At 39.8% G+C, this 20,469-nt stretch overlaps 2 protein-coding genes across 3 annotated transcripts in view; both read right to left on the bottom strand.

Moving 5' to 3' along the window:
* dtx1 (deltex 1, E3 ubiquitin ligase) overlaps window positions 1–9,975 on the bottom strand; it is a 35,022-nt gene extending 25,047 nt beyond the window's left edge. For both annotated transcript variants that reach the window (XM_086075282.1, XM_086075283.1), the window contains exons 1-2: window positions 9,542–9,975; window positions 8,681–9,217 (exon numbers count right to left, since the gene is read on the bottom strand). In XM_086075282.1, the coding sequence (XP_085931408.1) occupies window positions 8,681–8,939 (259 nt within the window). In that variant the 5' untranslated portion in view covers window positions 8,940–9,217; window positions 9,542–9,975. The remainder of the gene's footprint in view (window positions 1–8,680; window positions 9,218–9,541) is intronic.
* Window positions 9,976–11,871: 1,896 nt separating this feature from the next.
* Window positions 11,872–19,999, bottom strand: slc20a1a (solute carrier family 20 member 1a). Its single transcript, XM_086076277.1, has 11 exons — window positions 19,853–19,999; window positions 18,616–19,166; window positions 18,352–18,492; window positions 18,175–18,260; window positions 16,935–17,031; window positions 15,345–15,464; window positions 15,067–15,258; window positions 14,518–14,971; window positions 12,765–12,950; window positions 12,613–12,697; window positions 11,872–12,529 (listed from the first exon to the last, which is right to left on the bottom strand). Exons 2-11 carry the CDS (start codon window positions 18,968–18,970, stop codon window positions 12,374–12,376), a joined length of 1,872 nt encoding a protein of 623 aa, XP_085932403.1. The 5' UTR covers window positions 18,971–19,166; window positions 19,853–19,999; the 3' UTR covers window positions 11,872–12,373.
* Between the last annotated feature and the right edge of the window lie 470 nt (window positions 20,000–20,469).

Below are 20,469 nucleotides of genomic sequence, written 5' to 3'. Positions count from 1 at the left end.
CAGAGTTCAAGGTTTTAAAGGTAACACTAACAGTGATGTATGGATCTGCTCTGACCTAAAAAAAATAAATAATAATTGGGTCTACCAGTAAAACAGATAATATTTTTTATTTTTTTTCCTACCTCAACCATCGCAGTCAGATATCAGATATTTATAAGATCAACCTGACTGAACGGTTTCCAATAGAAGTGTTTATCCATCTACAGATCATAGACTACATTACAACATTTGGAACCCTAAGATGTTAAAACGCGTCAGTTTTAAAAAGCCGCCAGTGAGGATATCTGAACAGCCGGCAAATGTGCACAGCTTGACAGCGTCATTATGCCGCCCTCCTCCTGGATTGTCACTTTTCATCAGGAAAACGCTCCGCCTCTTACTCTTCTCTCCTCACCTCGTCCCGGTGACATCTGAGTGGAATCCAGCCAGCAGATTTGGCTACAAGTGACTTTGGCCTTGCCTTGGCTCAGGCTCGCCGTTTATGGGGGGAAATAATAATCAGGATTCTTTTTGATTGATATCGAAATCCCGTTATTTGTATTCATTCATTTCAAAACATCGTTTCAACCATCATACCCTCACGCCTAACGATCCGTGAATGTTGAACACTTTATTCTTGAACACTAGTCTTTTTGTAAAGTACAAAATGACCTTGTAACTATCATGTGGAATTTTGTTGCATTATTCAGTGAACAAGCATCTTCCTTATCTCTTTTTTTTGTATTTCATTTATCTCATTTTCATCATAAGACTTTTAAAACATATTTAAGACAACAACATTATTGGCAATAAAAAACAAAACGTGTGAATGTACGTTAAATTATTTCTGAAATGCGGAATGTGTGCAGGATGTAAGAATGCAAGCAGATTGAGTAGGCCATTAATATTGCGGCATTTAGTTTGCCAATGACTGTAAAAGCAATGTCAGGTTAAGACAAAAATCAAAACCTTGTGTGTTTTAACATACTTAGCCCATAAAGATTATTCTGATTCTGTCTTATGACACACGGTACTGATCTTTAACATGTTCTGTACATGGACTTTTTACTGCTTCCACCCACAGACCACAGAAGAAGTTCCCATGAACATTTGCTAGTAAAAAAAATAATAATAATAAAGCACAGCCTTCTTCAGTCATTAGCAGTATGTACTCAGCTAGTTTAAAACCAGTTTTCCAGCAAAGTAGAGCAGATATGACAACATGAGGATGTCTTCGCCACATCATCAGAGGAATTGCTGTTACCAGGCTACAGACGATTTTTATTTTTTATTTTTTTTAAACTATTATTAAAGACGTCACGTTTTGCTTTCTCGCTTTCGGCCTTTGCAGAATACTCAATCTACTATACGAAGAACTGTGTGACAGGAAACAAAGCATTGTCACCTCATTTGAATTTAGAAGGAAGATTGGACAAAAAAAAGTGAACCACTAAATTGCGTTTGGACTGGATTATTTCCAGCAGCATGAACGTCACGGAGCTAACATGCGCGCCAGCCACTCTTTATAAGCCAAGGCGATGCAGTAAAATCAGTGGTAAGTCCTCAAACACTACACTCCAAATATGGCAGACAACTGTGTCAAACGGTAACCTACAAATCGACAAGAAGAAGAAGTCAGGCAAGGGTCCATCCACACTGCATATATAGTATTTTGCTGACAGTATATCCCATTTATATCCCAGCTTTGGTTGATATTTAGTCAAATCTTTCTTATCATATGCTCCGATTGTTCGGCTCGCATCTCAAGCGCATAGATCAACGTTCAAAGTCGGAGTATGCACTGTATTTAGATCCCTCTCGAAATGTCCTTATTAGGTACTAGAACTCCCTTTCTGCACAATTGAGAAATCCTCTCCGCTCGCATTGTTTACAGAAACTGCCAGCTGCAAAGAGATGCCTAACGTGGGAGATCAAGCTGCACATTTTTTTTCCCCACACAAGATAAGATTTATAAATACGAGTGAGGAGTGCAGATGCTTTTGTGCAACCAAGCGGAATAGCACGGCGGTCTAAACTCAATGTATCTCCTCCTGAGGTCGTGCGTCTGTAGTTACTCTTGACTCATTACTTCGGTTTTAAATCTGCAACTGAGAACCAGAAACCAAATCTAAAATTCTCTCTGCAAAGTATTTTTTGGGACAAAACTAGACACACAAAAAAAAGTGTGGGACAAGGAACAATGTTTGCAGACAACACAAGCTAAATCCGAGAAAATCCTTCACACAGTAAGGTACATCAAGTCAAGTCAATATACAGGCATGTTTGTTTAAGAAATAAAAAAAAAATCAAGTAGACCCAGGGGGGGGTACAAATTTCATTAGACCGCAATTTTAATGACATCTTAAGACACAGAGGGACTGTGGCCATGTTTACACGGGAGAGAAGAGAATTATTTTTCGCATCCATTCGTCCATGCTAGGTTTGATGGTTTCCCCCGGCGACCGCGCTTCCTGGTTTCGTCACAGCTGCATATCACGCCCCCAAACACAATCTCGCTCTGTGATTCGGATCGGTGTAAATCTACGGGCTCGGTACGAGATGTATTCTCCGGAGTTTGTGAACTCTCAAATACCGCGAGAATTCATCTTGCAGAGCAAGGTTAGTAATATTCTGAGAAGAAACACAAATTAACGAGAAAAAAAATGAGAAACTAACCATGCCATAATAAGTATTCGCACTTTGAAGTGTTGGGTACAAGTCACTAAATTGATGTCTTGATCCTGCTGTTCTCAGTCATTCACTTGCATTGACCTAAAGTAAACTAGCTTCTGATTGGTTTGTGTTAGTCAGCTGATAGCGGGTCAGGAAGTGTTGTCGCTGTAGCTTGCCGTGTGTAAGGGGGTCAAGTTTAGAAATCCGTCTCCATCCTGCCTATTCATTTGAAAAAGATTGTTCCATTAAGCACTTCTTCACGTTTTATAGCTCCTGGTGGACAAAATTCAGCACCTCGTCCAAACTAGAGCTACGCTACGTTTTCTTGCAAACTGCGAGTTTTTTCTCGCAAATTTACCACATTGTTACAAATCTGAGAGTTTATTTCATGTAAATTTGTGAGGTTTTTTTCTCTGAATATTACACCCCATCTGAAATATATTTATACGTGGCCCTAATATGGCTGCCGTACAAATGAAATCATCTTGATAAATAGATTGCAATGGATGGATGGAAAAACTGTTTAAAAACCAGGATCAGATTTTATCTCTTAAAATCACCATTATCAAGAGTGAGATGGCTTTTCATCTTGGCAGCAGCTTTACATTTATGATCTAATGTATTTTGTGCAGGCTATTTTTATGCTAGTTCCAGCTGCCTATGTGCAGTGTCACAACGACCTTCTCAGGAAACTTTTCATCAGCCTAACCCGTCTGCCAGCACATAATTGCATCGGCGAGAGCCTTAAAACAGCACCCACTTTTTTTCCCCGCACCACCTTGACAACTTAGAAGTCATTCCCGAGTGCACACGCGCTCGTCTATGTGTCACTTCTGCATCATGGCAAAAACAAAAAGTCAGGAGGCAAAGGCAATAAGTGCAGTGTGAAACAGAGGCCGCAAGAGTGGGTACATGATGGATATGGCAGATAAGCTTGTGTGTTTTGCAGGTGGCAGTGGGTGTAGTGAAAGGGGATCAGTCTACTCAAGTGTTTAGAGGTTCAAGCAGCCCTCGGGGGAACAAAACAGATCAATGTTGCTTGGCTGTGAGCCAAAAACGGCCTTCTGCCAGATATTCAGCCACACTACCCATAAAACTCGATGCTTCAACTGTACTGCATATGAAGCACTGAGGGGATTCCTGCAAAGGCAAGTCTTTGTCATAGTGATAGACTGATAGATTGTTTTTTTTCAAGACAGATACCGATTATTAGTAGTCAAGAGGACCGATAACCGATATTTGGAGCTGATATTCATTTTCAGTAAAAGAGAAAATATCACCATTTAAAAAATATATATATTTCTTTATATAATACGACAGCGTATTAGGGCCACATATAAATATATTAGGGGTGGGAATCTTTGAATGTCTCACGATTCGATTCCAATTTTTGGGTCTGCGATTCGATTCAGAATCAATTTTTGATTAAGAATGACTTTTTTATTTAAAATTATTTGATTGACAATGATTTTTGCTTCAATCTATGGATGTGCAAGGAATTGTAATGACCTACTCGCTAATGCTAATCAGCGCGCTACTCGCGGCACTTTTATCACTCCGCACTGCAAAAAAAAACTACTTTTATTGGAATAACTTGATCGTGACTTTTTCCTTCTACTCTTTAATGTGGCTACAACAACAGTGTATCATACCGCGTGGAACCACACTGCCCCTAAGCGGCCAAATCGGGTACAACATGAACAACGCTCCAAATAAAAAAGGCACACACAAACCAAGACAGTATAAAATAATTTAAATAAAATCGACTTTGGGACATTCAAAATTGATTCTGAATCGTACTAAATGAAAATCGCGATTCTTATGAGGATCGATTTTTTTGGCACACCCCTAAAATATATATCTATATTTTTTAGAGGGCGGGGGCAATATTCCGAGAAAAAAAACTTGCAAATTTGCAACTTTATAAAGTCATTCTTTATAAAGTATGACAAGTAAAGTTAAGAATGAACCCGTCTCCATCCTGCCTTTTCATTTTATAGACAGTGTCCCATTAACCACCAATGAATCCTCACATTGGACTATAGCTACGCTAACGTGTATTTGTCGTAAGTTTCTGAGGTTTTTTTCTCGCAAATTTGCCACTTTATGTCGCCGCAAATTTGCCACTTTATAAAAAAAAAAATTCTCGGAATATTGCCCCCGCCCTCTAAAATAAAAAAATATTTGACTTGGCCCTAATACACTGTCGTAATATAAATATTTGACAGCTTTGTTTAAAAAAAACAAAAAGACAAAAATTACATGTAGTTTTCAGGATAATTAGCATGTGTCAAAGCCAAATTAAAAACTAAGCAAGTAAATAGTTCCCTAAAGTTTTCTATTGTAAATAAAGCTTTCCAAAATGTCAACATAATTTCTTAATTTTCTTTCTTTCTTTCTTAAATTTTAAAAATAAAAAGTGCAGGGAGTTCCCAGTGTCAGCATCACGTGACGTGGAAACAAATACATAAATGAAAAGATCCCTGTATCTCACTGAGTGACAAATGCATGCGACTGTAGCTAATTTAAGGTTTTTGTCAGGGTTCGTAAAAGGTTTCAAAAGAGCTTAACAGACAGTGAAAAATTGTCTGAATACGTTTGAAATGTCCCTGCGACAAGCATAAACTGAACATCTTACAAATCCTGTTGAAAACCTTCAATTTGTTACGTTCGCAAGCATTCGCCGCTCAGTGACATGCCAACTTTACCGGCCGTCAGATTTGGAAAAAGGCCAATGCGGATATTTGTCAAAATGCCAAATATCGGTACAGATCATCGGCTGGTGCCGATATGTATCCCGAGAAGTTGTTCAGAGAACCAGGCAAAATGTATGTCATTTTATGGCAGACACTTTCTAAAGACCACATCTGCGATGCATAATGTCAGATTACCATAGCCCCCATCTCATCAATTCGAGAAACTCACTCGCACATTTAAAAACCACAGATGAGCAGGGGGGGGGGGGGGGGAAGGATCTCCAAGCCCTTGCAGAAGAAACCACCTAAAAACGACCTTGAGGCTCCTCTACCCTACTCGAAAACCAATTCTGACCTCCTGAGCCACAAGAGAAACAATAAGCAAACACTCAATACACTTTCCCACCAACACACGTTACACTCTGAAAGCATCATGGCCGTTGGATCAATGGCTGCGGTGTGTGGTTCAACCATTTTCAAGACGTGGCTGGCGCGTACACAAAAAAAAACAAAGAGGAAATGGGAGCAGGTGACCACTCGGCCGCAGTCCGTCAGGCCTTCATGCGACAGGTTTATACCAGCCGTGGGGGAAGGTAACACACACACACACACACACACAACATTGCAACAAGGAGCGATAAACGTCAGGCCGGCGTGCCGCGCTCAGCTCTGACAAATGGCGGCTTGGCTCAGCTCGCAGCCAACACAGACACACGGCAGTTAGTGAGCATGTCTACACGACAAGACACAGACCGCCTGACAACATGGATGCTGCTCCCTACTTTTCCAACATAAAACAAAACAAGTCGAAACGTTTCAAAAGGCGTCGGAGGAGAATCGCATCGTGTTATTATAAACACGCTACGTTTTATAGATTTTTTTGTATTAGCAAGGGAGCTGCACTATTCAATGTCATGGAGTGGAATTTATAGACTGAGCAAAACCCCATTAGTAGAACACACACACACACACACACACACACACACACGCACGCACGCACGCACGCACGCACGCACGCACACAAAGGATGTTGACAACTATCAATACAGCTCAAGGTGTTACAGTGATTTGGAGTCTTGCTTTGTGTGCCAGAATAATGCATGTAACCTCACGGGGGACACTTTGCGCACCTTGGCGACCAAATACAATCTAACACTGCACAGGAGTAAGCGGCAAACCGTTTTTTTTGTATTACAAATAATGTTTAGGAGTGTACCTATTGTTGTGGCTGGTGGGCGTAAACAAATGAGGGTACATTTACATAATACAGATTGATGCAGGTCACCTTGGATGCACACGGGAGTCATTTTGTATCGCTCCGTGGATGTTATGCAATATCATTAAATGATCTCAGAGAAAGAGTTTTCCTGTTTTTTGTCCCCCCGTACGTTGATAGGACGGTTTCCTGTAGTGACACTCTCAGTACACCACACATGATATAAACGTGGCGGGATTCACTGACGTGCAGTGACTGAGTCGGATATAAAAATATGAACCCAAAAGAGAAGATTAACCTATATTTAAATTTGGACCTTCATTGAATCCGTTTTCAAAGCTTTGGTTTATGCTTCAAATCAATTCCACACTGTTCAACAATGTGATGGCAAGACAAACAAAATCATATTTAATATAAATGTCAAAGTTCATTGTTGTTGTTTTTTGCTGATCTTTTTTTTATTATTAAAAAAAAAAAAGCATTTTGGTCTTCCCTTTATATTTACTGTTATGAAAACCTGATTGAACAGGAAATACGCACATTCAGCTATTTTAATGACAGAAGTGATAATTACTTGATTATAAAACAAATTATGTAGGGCTGGCGGCTGGGTTTAAAAAATGTTTAATAATCTACATTGAATCAATTTTCCTCTTTGAGACTGATATTGATTCATAAAACCATGAATCGATTATTTCAATATATTTTTCTCATAAATTAATAAGAAAATTGAATTTTGAAGGCCTTTTTTTTGTATCTTACAGTTTTCTTGAAATTTACTGTTCACATGTAAACGCCTGACTTATTGCACTTTAAGACAATTCAGAATCTTCTTAATTTATATTTACAATCATTGAATTTTGAAGATATCATCTCATCCTTGCTTATGTAACACTTAAGTGATTACAACATGTTCCTTTTATTAATAACAAAAATCATTTAACCAGTTGCTGACTCCGCAAAATTGTATTTGGAATTCAATGTTTGCGGCATTTTTTATCACGTCCTTCATATTTAAGAAGACTTGATGTTCCATCATTAATATCGGATCAAAATCTAAATCAACTCTTGTGAATGGAAATTGAATCGATTGAGGATATTAGAATCGATACCCTGTCCTAAAAATCAGTGGAGACCATAAACTATAATAAAACATATTGAATTTAATTATAAGTTCTTTCTTTTTTTTTCTATGCCTCACTTGCCTCCCCTGACCACACGTCTCTGGGTGGGGATAGATCTTGGCTCCAAAGACTGGGACAGCAGCCAAATTAACTCACACACACGTCGGAGAACATACGAAGCTTCAGTGGAGCGGTAGAGCAGAAACCAAAACCAAACAAAAACATCTGGCCTCATTTAAAAAAAAAAAAAAAAAAAAGGGCAACTCTCATCTGTGAAAATTACACAGAACCAAACAAAGACTGGCCTGGCTGTTTTTTTGCTTTGAAGTGACATGTGCTGTACTTTTATCGTGTGATATACGTCAAATCTGGAACTTTGTCCATGTCACGAGAGTGAAGGCTCGCTTTTAAACGGCATGCTCTACTCGCTTCCAAATGGAGCCACATTAAAGGAACAGGATAAAAACAAAAGGAGCACGGTTCCCACAGTAATTGCAATTCTTACGTCTACTTCAAACTCATCACATAGATCTGACATCCGGAGAAGCGACCTTTGCCCCCGAACCTACAGGACCCATTTACTTGATGAATGCGTCTCCCCACCGACATGGTGCCCTTCGGCAAGGTCGCGGCATGCCAGCCACACTTACGAATGAATAAATGATTGCACCTTTTCATCTTGGATGCTCCCAAACTCCCAAAGAAGGCCGCCCGGGACATCGACGACTCTCGTTCGCTCCCTTGAACGTTACATAAGACAAGGCTTTGGTTTTAATCAGTCCCAAAGAGAGATGATGTGACATCATTTGCAAAGGAAGCACGATTTCCCTAATTATAGATCTACATCTTATTTCAACAACTGCGTGTGGGCCACGCTATCCTCGAGCGAGATAATGGAGGAGCCATAAAATCCATACATATTCTTTGTCCCAACTGTGAAGCAAAAGCCTAAAGTGTCACCAACACCGTTGCCGAACCGACGCGTCTCTTACCCGTGTCCTGTCGAAACTGATGCATCGACTGCAGGTCGATGATGTAAGGAGATAGCTGGCCATCTACCTGTCCCAGAACGGCGGTTCCTCGGGCGTCCCCCTTCAGGATGTTCTCAATATGATGGCACACCGCCGCACTGTAGGGCCTCCAGCGCCCATGTTCGTTCATCCACTCCCAGACCACCACTCTGGCCAGATTCTGGGGAGGGTATCCCAGCCCATTTGCAGGAAGCAGCAAACCTGGACCAGGGCGCGCCATTGTCCCTCGCAGGTTAGACAGAGAACCACCTGTCAGTCAAATATCACTCGGGGACATGTCATCAGCGCCTCAAAGAAGGCGGTTGAGCTCAGTGACTTCACTGGTGTGCTTTCAAGCAAGCAGCCTTGCCGGGGTCATGGTCCTCGGCTGCTTTCTGTATGCAGGCTCCCTGCTCCTTGATCAACGCAGCAGCAGCCTCCAGGGTCCGAGGTGGCAGCTGTTGAGGAGCTGCAGCAGCTTCTCCTCATGAGCAGGTAAACAGGGGGAGGGGTGACTTGCTGTAAAATGACAGGAAGGTGCACCGGTGAATAAATGGCTTGAGTTATGGCTTTTTTTAGACCCAGTTGGGTCCATAGCTTGTATTGTGTCTACATCATTGGACAGTATTCCATGTAACTACTGTGAATCAATGTTTGTGAGCTGTGCGATGGGAGAAATGATCTTCAGGTTGGAGTAGGGTGACTGATGCTATCAAGAGCCTAGCAAAGAAAATGTCATCTTTCTTGTAATAGAAAATGACTCTGGCTGATGCAGTTATACACAATGTCACATTTTGGCTCATTTAACACGCAGTCTCATTACGTTGATGGTATCATACAGACCTGTAGGCTGCAGATGTGGTGCCTCACATCTGTCAAACAGAAGCTACATTTCACTGGCCCCGCTCGACAATTTCAAGGATCAAACGTGAAGAGGGGGAAAAACGAAAAAAATATTCCAGGCAACGCGATGCTTCACATTTGTTGATGTGAAAAAAAAAAGGTGAAAATGAAAATGATCTTCTACAACCGCGCACCGCAACAACCGTCCAACATAAACGCAGAAAACAGGAGTCGTCGCTTCTTGAGTGTCGCTTGTCTGCTTTGCCAGTTTGTTGCTCCGCCGTGCTCGACCGCGTCGACGTGCCGCGGGGACGCGAGAAGTCACCGTCCACGCGCACAAGTCCAGCAAACGTCACATTTTCTAGCGTGAAACAATTAAAACGCCGATGCCCGAGCGCACCTGTATGGTGAGTGGTTGAAAATTCAGCCAAGCTGACAAGTACATTTTATAAAGCCGAATATATTTCCGGTGTTACGTTTCAGAATAAAAGCTATGCTGAGCTTTTTTTTTTTTTTTGCGTGGCAATTCTCATGTAGCTATTAAATTAACGTTGGCTGATTACGTACCATGTAAAACTTTGAGGATATTTTTTACCTGTTTTCCCCGCTCTCAGTTTTGTTGTGATGAAGTGCACGTGGGTGGGTTTGTGTTTATGTGTGCGCGCGCCCGGTGCGGATGAAACTCAGCATGAGACCGAACTGATTATTCCGAAACAATGAATAATGCATAAAATATATGCATAAATAAGTACCTAATGAGATGGACCGCTTGAGCGACATTGAAAATTCTATGCGAGAAAATCATGGTCTTTCTTTCAGTTACACATTCACAAATTGGGCCATTGAATGCACATATATGTGCATACACTCCATGTGAGACTGCATACCAATGAATATCTAGAAAAACATTTACTTTTGTATTAAAAAATAAATGAATAAACAAAAAAAATCCACTTCAACATGCAGAACCACACAAGTCAGTATGTATAATCATCATCATCCGAATTTTGAAAAATGCTCGCGTTCTCTGTGAATTGATTGGCATGAATAAAAACAATCCCTCCCGTGATTGATTTATTCATGTGTTAAAGTGTGCAGCACACTCGTGGCTCTAATGAAGAAAATTAAAATGGGTGGATGAATTATTAAATACATTGAAAACAATTGAATAAAGTCGTGGCCACTTCTGAAAAATCTGAGCCTTGTCAACAAGGACTTTGATCTTAATGACCAGAAAATGGTAGGGTAGCAATGCCGCATCAACGTAACCACCACCGAAGTTTGGTCTGAAAGAAGTAAGCTAAAGGACTTGATTTTACGCAGACGTTTATTGTCAGCCTTTCAACATACTACAGTGCAGTCGTTTGTTGGCTGTTATTGCTGCAGTAGCACCATCTAGTGGTCAGCAATCGAACAGAGGCACGAGCGCTTTTGTGATGGTGTTCAACATTTTTCGATCAGTATTTGCTTTTCCGCCATTTTGGAGGTCAACATTTGGGTAAACAATTTGAAACTGAATTACAAGGAGAATGGTCCCTATTTTGTTTTGTTTGTTTGTGTGTTTTACAATCAGATGCGCTAAAAATGTGCTAAAACGTTGTCGCGGATAATAACAATGAACACACAAAAGACAGCAATAAATGGTCGACTGGCAGTGAGAAATGGACTAAAGAAAATAAACCTCTACATGCTTTTATTGTGCAAATAATTGGTTAATTCTTTAAATGTGTTTGATAGATATATGGACAGTAGTATGTTTAGCAGCTACAAATAGTATTTGGTGTAATGATTGAATAAGCACTTAATAAGATCAACTTGGCAACACGTTAAAATTATATTTTTGGATATGTTTGTACAAAGGGTTAAAGGTTGTTTCACTTGTGTGCTAATGTTACTAAAGTTAATTATTCACAGAAAGGCTCAAATTAACTTAGTTGCCACCCACCAGCCTATAATTGTCATTTTTAACAGTTCCCATTGGGTGTGCCATAAGAGAAAGTAAACGAAAGAGGAAGTTGCAGGCAGGCAATTAATCATGCAAGCAGGGCAATAATGTTATAACAAGTAGCAGACAAAGGCAAAAACAAATAAAAAATATTGTCCAAGATTTAGTCCAGTCAGCATGTCTCCAGACGAGGTTTACCTGAAAAAGGAAAGGTTTCAACACATATTGGGAAATATGACAAATGTTCTATCTTTTCGCCCATATACCAAATTGGCACCTTTAAACGATAACCTCCAGCATGGCAGCTGCGGACGTGACCTGAGGTGCGAGATGGCACTAGAAAAATATTGTTACTGTGGTTTTAAAATCAAGACTAACCGCTCAATGTGCCCTGTTTTTTTTATGGCTATATATTCTATTTCCTATGCAGGAAATGTACGAAACATATCAACATAGACAATATTGTATTCATTTTACAACTGCTCAATATTTTTTTAATCTCGATTACAAACTACACAGAATGATAAATACATAATAACGAAAAATGATGTTGCAACATAAATATGACATACAAGTTGCACAGTTCTACACCACTGCAATATACATTCAGCATCATAAAAACATAATTATCTTATTACATCACTCACATTACAACCAAACTCGATTTGACCTCAATATGTACATGAATATCTAATAGAGGGTATGTGCAATTTATGCATCTCACAATGTTTTGTCTTAATCAATGTCAATTAATTAATTAATTAATTAATTAATTAATTAATTAATTACTTTACTCAGTTATTTATTTAAAATACATGCTTCGTGCCGATCAATGCAACATATGACATTTCTTCTTGAGGATACAATGCAACGACTGAAGATCCTGATCACAGAATGACATATACGAAGAGCGCCATGATGGCAGCGCTGATGAGACCTGAGACAGGAACCGTGACAAACCAGGCAATAAATATGTTCCTGAACAAATGCCAGTCCACTGATTTCCTTGAGCGCAGCCAGCCCACCGCAACCACGGATCCCACCTGCGTTCACATAATGTGGCAACTGATAACTGAGACAACATTACTCATTATGATTATGTGTTTACATATTCAGAATCCTTTACCTTGCAGTGTGTTGTGCTGACAGGAAGCCCAACATTGGATGCCGCAACAACTGTCAGGGCGGAGGCCAGCTCGATGCTGAAACCACTAAAATGGAAGATGGCGTGTAAACGTGCTTGAACTGTGTCACGTAACGATGAGTATTGCATCATACCTAGAGGGTGTAATGGGCGTAAGATCTTTGCCCATGGTCTGAATCACCCTGCGGCCCCATACCCACAGTCCCATGCTGATGCCTACGCCGCCGTACAGAAGTAGCCAGATAGGAGTTGCTGCATTGGATGCCACAGAACCGCTCTCGTACAAAAGCCAGAGGGCCACGAGTGGACCAATGGCATTGCTAGAGAGAGCGAAATATGCTGTCAATCAATTCATAGATGTTTGAAAAACACACACACACACCGACAAGCATTTGGGGTAAAGTGGACTTGTGCTCCACTAGATTCGGTAGATGACGCTGTGCTTATTAACGAATATTTCATACAGATACATCTTAATAAATTGGAAACCATCAAAAAAATTAATAATTCTCAAGACCGATGACTGCCTAATCTTCGTGTTAAAATCTAGGGATGGGCGAGTTCAAGATATCGGTACTCGCGTCAGTAACTCATACCAGTATTAGCCGCCCTCTTGTGGCCGTTTTACGATCAGGAACTAGAAATTAGAAAATAGAAAATTGCCATTAATTCCCTGCAACCTTAAGTATTTCTTGACAGTAATATGTCCTCACTAGTCTAAACATGACATTCTTTTTTTTTTTCTCTCTTCTTTTTTTCTTCTTTTTTTCCCTTTTTTTTTTTCTTGGCCGAGAGAGCTCAGTATTGTTCATTCGGTAATTTTACCGATTTGACATGTCATCATCATTGCTCTCTCTTTTTTTTCTTTTCATTATTTTTTTTTTAACCATATAAACATACAAACATGACATTTTGATTGATATTACGTTTGTGGAATATGAGTTATGCAGCAAAATACAGCTGTATTTATCTAACTCAGGGGGCGGCCATTTTGCCACTTGCTGTCTACTGAAGATGGCACCACAGTTGTTCAGGCAACGACCAATCATAGGTCAGCTTGAAAAAATAGGTGATCTGTGATTGGTCGTTGCCTGAGCCCTGAGCAACTGTGATGTCATTTCACTCGACAGCAAGTGGCAAAATGGCTGCCTTCTGATTTTTTTTTAAACTACTGGATTTTGTTACTTAACTCATTTTCCACTAATGAAATATTAACCAGATTAGCGTATTTAGACTAGTGGGGCTGCATAAAACATATTGTTGTCAAGAAATTTTGGAGGGGTTGTCTTCCCCTTTAAGGAAATGCTATGGTGGGATATATAGGTCTTAAAATTACTTGTCACTCTATTTTTTTTTGTGGGGGGGTTATGCATCAATACTACTGGTGGTATCGGTACTTGGTATTGGTAATTGTACTAGTATCTCTCTGGGGGGAACCAATTGAATCATTTTGATTCAATTTTTGATTTTGTTTTGTAATATTCCAATTTCTTGAGATGATGAACTTAACATAATCACTAAAATTCTGTCAAATAAATCCTAAAATATTTCAGTCTGCGTGGGGAAAAAAATCTATGCGTCATAATTAGAAATACAGTAATTGAATAAGAAATCAATTTAAATGAATTGAGGTGTACCTAAAGCATTCCATAATCCCTCTAGTCTTTCTACATGCAATTTTGCTACTGTGTGGGTGGTAGAACGAAGCCCTGGTGGGCCCCATATGGCCAAAGAAACCGCAGAGTGAGCATGACTGGTGTATGCAATCATTTTTCCATTGGGCTTAGGTGTGCTAATAATTATGCCTTAGACTTTGTTATTTGTGTGGTTTAGTCCAAAAATCACTAGCATAGATTACTACCACTTCCTCCCTTTTTCCATTCTCACCTGACATCATTCCCCCCGTGCGCAAAGGAGCCAAAGCATGCCGTGAGTATCTGAAGAAACTGAAAAAGTGAAGAAACAGCCGCTTGATCGAGCTCCAGCTCATCTTCGTCAGGAGGATGCTCCCAAGTGGCCTCCTGTGTCACGCTGGCATCCTCCACTGAACTTCCTCTGGTCATTACTGAACTGCCGCTGCCGCGGCTGTCCGCTCGGGACCTCCTCCGCCAGTCGTCTCCGTCTCCCTGGATGCCGTAGATGGCCATGGTGTAGGATGTGTAGCTGTTGTTTCTCCGAATGGGCCGCTCCTCTGTGTCACAGTCACCGATGCAATCGCCGACCTTGGCCATGTGTAACTTGTGGAGCAGGTCTTTGTAAAGACTGGAGTCCTTATGGATTGCGTGCAGGCGTCCGCTCTGAGGGTCCGTGATCATCATGGGACCAATGTTACCATCGAGTCCTGTAAAAATAAAGGATATCATTTCATTTGTGGACTTAATGTATTCGACAACACCAAATATATCTGAAAGCATGGACTAATCCAATCTTTCTTACCATTGCTAACATCTAAGTCTTTGGCCACCATGTCTAAGTCAGCCTCTTGGGAACCTCCAAGTTGAAAAGAGACATTCTGACTGTCTTCTGGAGGTTGAGGCTGGTGGGGTATCGCTATGTCCGCTGCTTGAGCATGGTGATTAGCATTCTTCTCTAGCAGAGGAGCCTCGCAGGGAGCAGAGCCTATTTTTTCTTCTCAAGAGCCACACAAGAGATCTTCAGCTGCATGTACAAAAACAACGCAGTCCTTTGTGGGGGTTTTCGCACAATATACTCACGTTTTATTTTCATCTTCAGGCGTGGACAGACGACAAACCAAACGAGCAATGCTGTGATGACACCGCTTCCTAGCGAGATGCACAGCGAACCCCACCATGGCACCTTGTCAAATCCCAGCACTGTGTACAAATACATAATATAAATATAATAATATAATGCTGCATTCAAGGCATTTTTTTAACTCATACTCGCCCCTTTGAACTGGGAGATCCGAGTTGCGAAGTCTGAGAAAATTAAGGACCCCGACCGACTTCACCAGCCAACTTCAATCTTTTAATATTTATTTGTCTTTATTTATTTTGTCTTCAATGTAGTTATTTTTAGGGGTGTCCGGTGATTAAAATGTTTATTGTAATTAATCGCATGACTTCAATAGTTAACCACAAATTTATGTTCTAAATCTACAGTAAAATATACAATTATATATATATATATATATATTATTATTAATTATTTATAATTTTTAAATTTTAGTTAAAATTTAATTAAAAAGATGTACTGTACTGTAAAAAAAACGAGTATGATGTTGATTTGTGTTGAGGTCATTTTTCTGCCACTAGATGACATAATTGCATTTGTATGATGTTGGCGACAGCTCTGTGCATTTTCTTTTCATATTAAGAGCGATCTAATTTTTAACATGTAGTAACTTGTGAAATTGTGCAAAAAAATTTAATTGTAAAATACAACTTCATTCATTCATTGTTCATTTATTTCAGGCAGCAATCAAAATCAACAATTTATCAATTTCTAAACCTTGCCTGAAAAGGAGTGGGAGGAAGAAAAACGTATTAAGTCCCACCCCAAGCTCATTAATATCAAACTTTGAAAACAAATTTAGCTACTTTACAATTTGACCCCAGTTTCCGCAAATATATGTCTATTGCATTGCGACTGGAATTCCCCAAGTACAGGCTTTCCAAGTAAGAGGTCGTCATTAATCGCACGTGAAAATAATTAGTTTAACTCAAACTTAACACAATTACTTTTGACTCCACTAGTTATATTACATAACTTCTTGTAACACAACGTGTCACCTTCCTCGAATGCAGTTTTGGAACAAAAACTTATCAGCATCGGAATTTTACATCTGCTGCCTTTATGTATAGGTTATAATTTTCAGAATTTATGGATGTCTTGCAATGCTCCGATAATATATTAGTTTGTTCAGGGTAACTTCTGGCTTAACGCGCATTCATTATTTTTTCATTATTTATTTATTTATTTTGATCTGAGTAAACTTTATTTGAGAATTACATTAATTACTAAAGATTAATGACAAATATTCCTTGACTGAGCTTTTTTTTTTAATTTTGAAAGCAACTGCAGGTTATCTAGAAAAAACGTCCCATTAAAAAAAATATATATATCAAATACCGGGCATAAGTTTGATGCAATTACCACAAGTAAGGGTTTTCTGCAATGCTGCGTCAGATGATAATTGCTGCAGTGGACATGTGCGCAGAAGGTGTTATGAGGTGGGATAAGATCAGTGAAAGAGGGCAACTCCTCTGTGTTTTTACATAGCAATAGTTATGGTTCATTATATTTTACTATGGTGTTGTCATGTGTGCATTGGAATGACTCACTTGATGCTCCTGTAAAGAGGATTGAGAACAGGTTGATGCCCACAGTGACAGCGTAGAATATTGGAAGAGCTCGGAGGCCATTGGGCAGCGGGTCAGCCTGCCGTACAATTGATAATTATGTATGTGTCAAGTTAGTGTACAGCAGAACATAAGCACAAATTTAAATTATTTGCTGCATTTCTTTCAAAAAATAGTTTTGAAAGAAGTGGTTATTGATATAATACATGACATGACATGACATTCATATTGCATTTGATCAAAAACTAAACAAAATTAAATGTGCTCACAAGATTGTAATTGGTGTTTATTTGAACAAATGTGAGAACATAAAATGGGCAAAAGTACAAAAAAGGACATATAGAAAAGTGTACATTAAATGGGATAAGCCATTTTACACTAAACAAGGCACATTTACAAACGCTGTTACATCAACAAGATTAAGGCAGCTAACACAGCACTTCCTCTTTGTGCTTTTATTTTGAAACCTGTTTACGCCATTTCTGATGCACGACTTCAGCTGACTGACGCTAACTTGAGACAGCCCTGGACATTGGAGGTGGCGTTACAATTATGTTTGGTTGCCGTAACAAAAAAAAACTGTGAATATGTTTTGCCTCTTTCATGTGTTATTTTTGTACAGATGGGTACAGATGGTGTAAAAGAGTTCAATTTCTATTGTTTCTAGTCATGTATTACAATTTTGCTACTTTTAGTATCAAATTATTGTGACTTGGAAACACACTTAGTAACAAAGGTGGGCAGTCAGTGTGTATATAATAGAATGGCCGATATTTGTAAGTTTTTTTTACATCACATTTGTATGACAACAAGGTAGTGTGGGAACGCGCCAGAATGTCCATATTACCCAGTCCGGTAATATGGACAAAACCGCAAAATGTTGCTCAATCATTGCCTAATTCGGTAAATTTTCTACATTTCTGAAAGGTTTGTAAAATGTCACTGTATTTTAAAGGAGAATTCAACGTTAAGCATTTGTTGACAATATTATGTTATATGTGACCTCACTTGTCTATACATGCAATTTTGATTAATATTACATTTGTGGATATATTAACCAAAATACCATATTTAGACTAGTGGGGCTGCATTGAACATATTATTGTCAATAAAAAAAAAATTGGGCGTGGGGGGGTGACTATTTTACTTTGCTTGGTTATATATACAGTACATGCCTGACAACAGAACAGATTTAAATGACAATGACAATAAAATGTCTCACCTTATTAAGAATGAATTTGCGAACAAAGTAAAACAGAACCCCTGACACGATCCCAGACAGCACTGGAGACAGGAACCAGGATGCCACTGCCCAAAAAAAAAAAACATAATCCAGAGATTTTAAAAACATGTCCAATTCACACACCACATGTCAGTAGAAACAACTTAATATACTCACCTATGCGGAGAAGCTCCACCCATTTGACCCCATGGTGACCTCTGGCTACCATAGAAAACCCAATTGTGGCTCCAACAATGCAGTGAGTTCCGGAAATGGGCAGCCTCAGGAATGATGCGGTCAACTGCCACACAGCAGAGCCTGTAAAAGCAGAACAAGACCTTCCCTCAAAGTTTGGAAACGACTGCAAAGACGTCTCTTTTTTTTTTTAATTCAAATTTCCGGTCAACTCAAATGACAAGTCACACGTATTAGAATGCTTACCACACATCGCACTTATCGACCCCGCCATGAGGACATGTTCAGACCCGTTGTACATCTGGACGTCAATGATGCCCTTGCGGATGGTCTCACTGACTTTGGCCCCCAGCAGGACCGAGCCGACTGTCTCAAAGATGGTGGCCAGGACGCAGGCCTGTCGCAAAGTGACAACCCGGGAGCCGACTGCCGTGCCGAAGGAGTTGGCCACATCGTTGGCCCCGACGGAAAAAGCCAGGACAAAGGCAATGACAAAACCTATTATCAAGAGCCACAAGTAACCGGACATGTCTGACTGAGAGGCCAGAGCAACCGCGCTAGTGGCAGCTGTGACAGCCACCGGCGTGGGCGAATCCATCATTGAGTCGTAAAGGAAGTTTCAATCCAAGAGTCAATATGTGATAAAAAAAATCAAAATCAAAAATACGTCAAGCAGTTGTGTACAGTACTGCTATCTAGGTTTGTTTGGCTTGTTTACAGGAATCCATGCAAGATGGTCGGCTATCTGGAAGAAGGGAATGGCATCCATTTTGACAGCAAACCTGTGGTGAGGTATGCTGCAAAAACAGAAGCACATGGATTAGTCAACAATAACGCAAAAGCCATACATTGTTCCCTTTACCTTAACAATATTTTATCACGGCCATGACATTGATGACATTTTAATTTTACAGCGATGATTTATGAATCAGAGGAAGAGGGAAGTGAAAGTAATAAATGCCAATACTGGTGAGAGGTAAGTAAAAGCCCAACTGCAGTGTTATCTATCTAAGCAGTTAGGGTGGCGGGAGGCGGAGAAGGGTGGTGCTTGATCAGGCCACGCTTCTGACTTCCATATGCGGAACGCACTTGAATGAATAGCAAGAACAGCAGCAACAAGCCCTTTGGCCTTAAAATAGACATCAGGTGACATTGTACTTGATTGAGGATTTTGACTGATATGGAGGACTGTAATGTTGTGAATTACAAAAAATGGATGATCTTTGTTTTAATCCGTTTTGTCTGTGACCGTTATGTAATGATAACGTGACTTGACACCAACACTAGTTCTGCTTCAAAACATGACATTTGAGTGCTTGAGAGCCATGAATAATTAGTCAGCATCACAATAGAAAATAATGGCATTTTAATCTCCTTAGCTGTTCTTGCATAACACGAATTGAGCAACATGATGGTAAAAAAAACACAAGAAAGCAAGCACAGGACAGGAGAAGGGAAGAGAGGAGAAACAGTCTGTACTCACATTTGTGCCAGGAGTGAAAGTTGACTCTGTTCTTTGTTGCGTGTCCCGCTGTTAGGAGCCAGGCAGCCTCAATGAAAATACAAAGTGCTGGCCATACAGCAGCGGTGGCTGCCGGTCTACAGTTTATATACTGAGCAGGTTGAGTGCACGCCTTTTCACTGTGGTCATGAGACTTGCGCTGCCCCATAGCTAATGTTCCACCTTTCATGATGAAACAAAATAATGATTGTGTTCTTTAAGGAATTTCTCAAGAAAGAAAAAAATGTTCTGAACATTGGGAGTCAAATTTGAATATACTCAAAGTATACCAGTATAGAATGATATGTTTGTTTGTTTTCTAAACAAGCCCCCTACTTATCTTGACAACAATAAACGTCCATAATAATTTATTAAATCATTCTGTCATTGTTCCAGGAGGATTTCATTCTCCCCCTTACATCACAGAAAAGTATGCACTGTTATGAGAAATATCTATCTTATCACAGAGTAAGTATTTTATAATAGACTAAGCAGTCAACTAATGGCTGCAGAGGTGATTCAATGATGTATGTGTACTCATGCAAAGAGTGAAGCCATCACAAAAATGTGTTATTGTTCAACCTGTTATGCGCCCGTTA

This window comes from Leptonotus elevatus, chromosome 5 (genome assembly GCF_054856555.1).
Source record: "Leptonotus elevatus isolate MCC_2025b chromosome 5, RoL_Lele_1.0, whole genome shotgun sequence".
Classification (NCBI taxonomy): domain Eukaryota; kingdom Metazoa; phylum Chordata; class Actinopteri; order Syngnathiformes; family Syngnathidae; genus Leptonotus; species Leptonotus elevatus.
This window is presented reverse-complemented; position numbering and strand designations above follow the sequence as displayed.

What these genes read in the sequence shown, in the direction of transcription:
- slc20a1a (XM_086076277.1), bottom strand. Translation starts at nt 18,970, where the DNA reads ATGATGGATTCGCCCACGCCGGTGGCTGTCACAGCTGCCACTAGCGCG. An exon ending in CCTGAAGATGAAAATAAAAC is followed by an intron (nt 15,259 to 15,344) that starts GTGAGTATATTG and finishes GCTCTTGAGAAG; the next exon opens with AAAAAATAGGCTCTGCTCCC. An exon ending in TCAGCACAACACACTGCAAG is followed by an intron (nt 12,530 to 12,612) that starts GTAAAGGATTCT and finishes ATGTGAACGCAG; the next exon opens with GTGGGATCCGTGGTTGCGGT.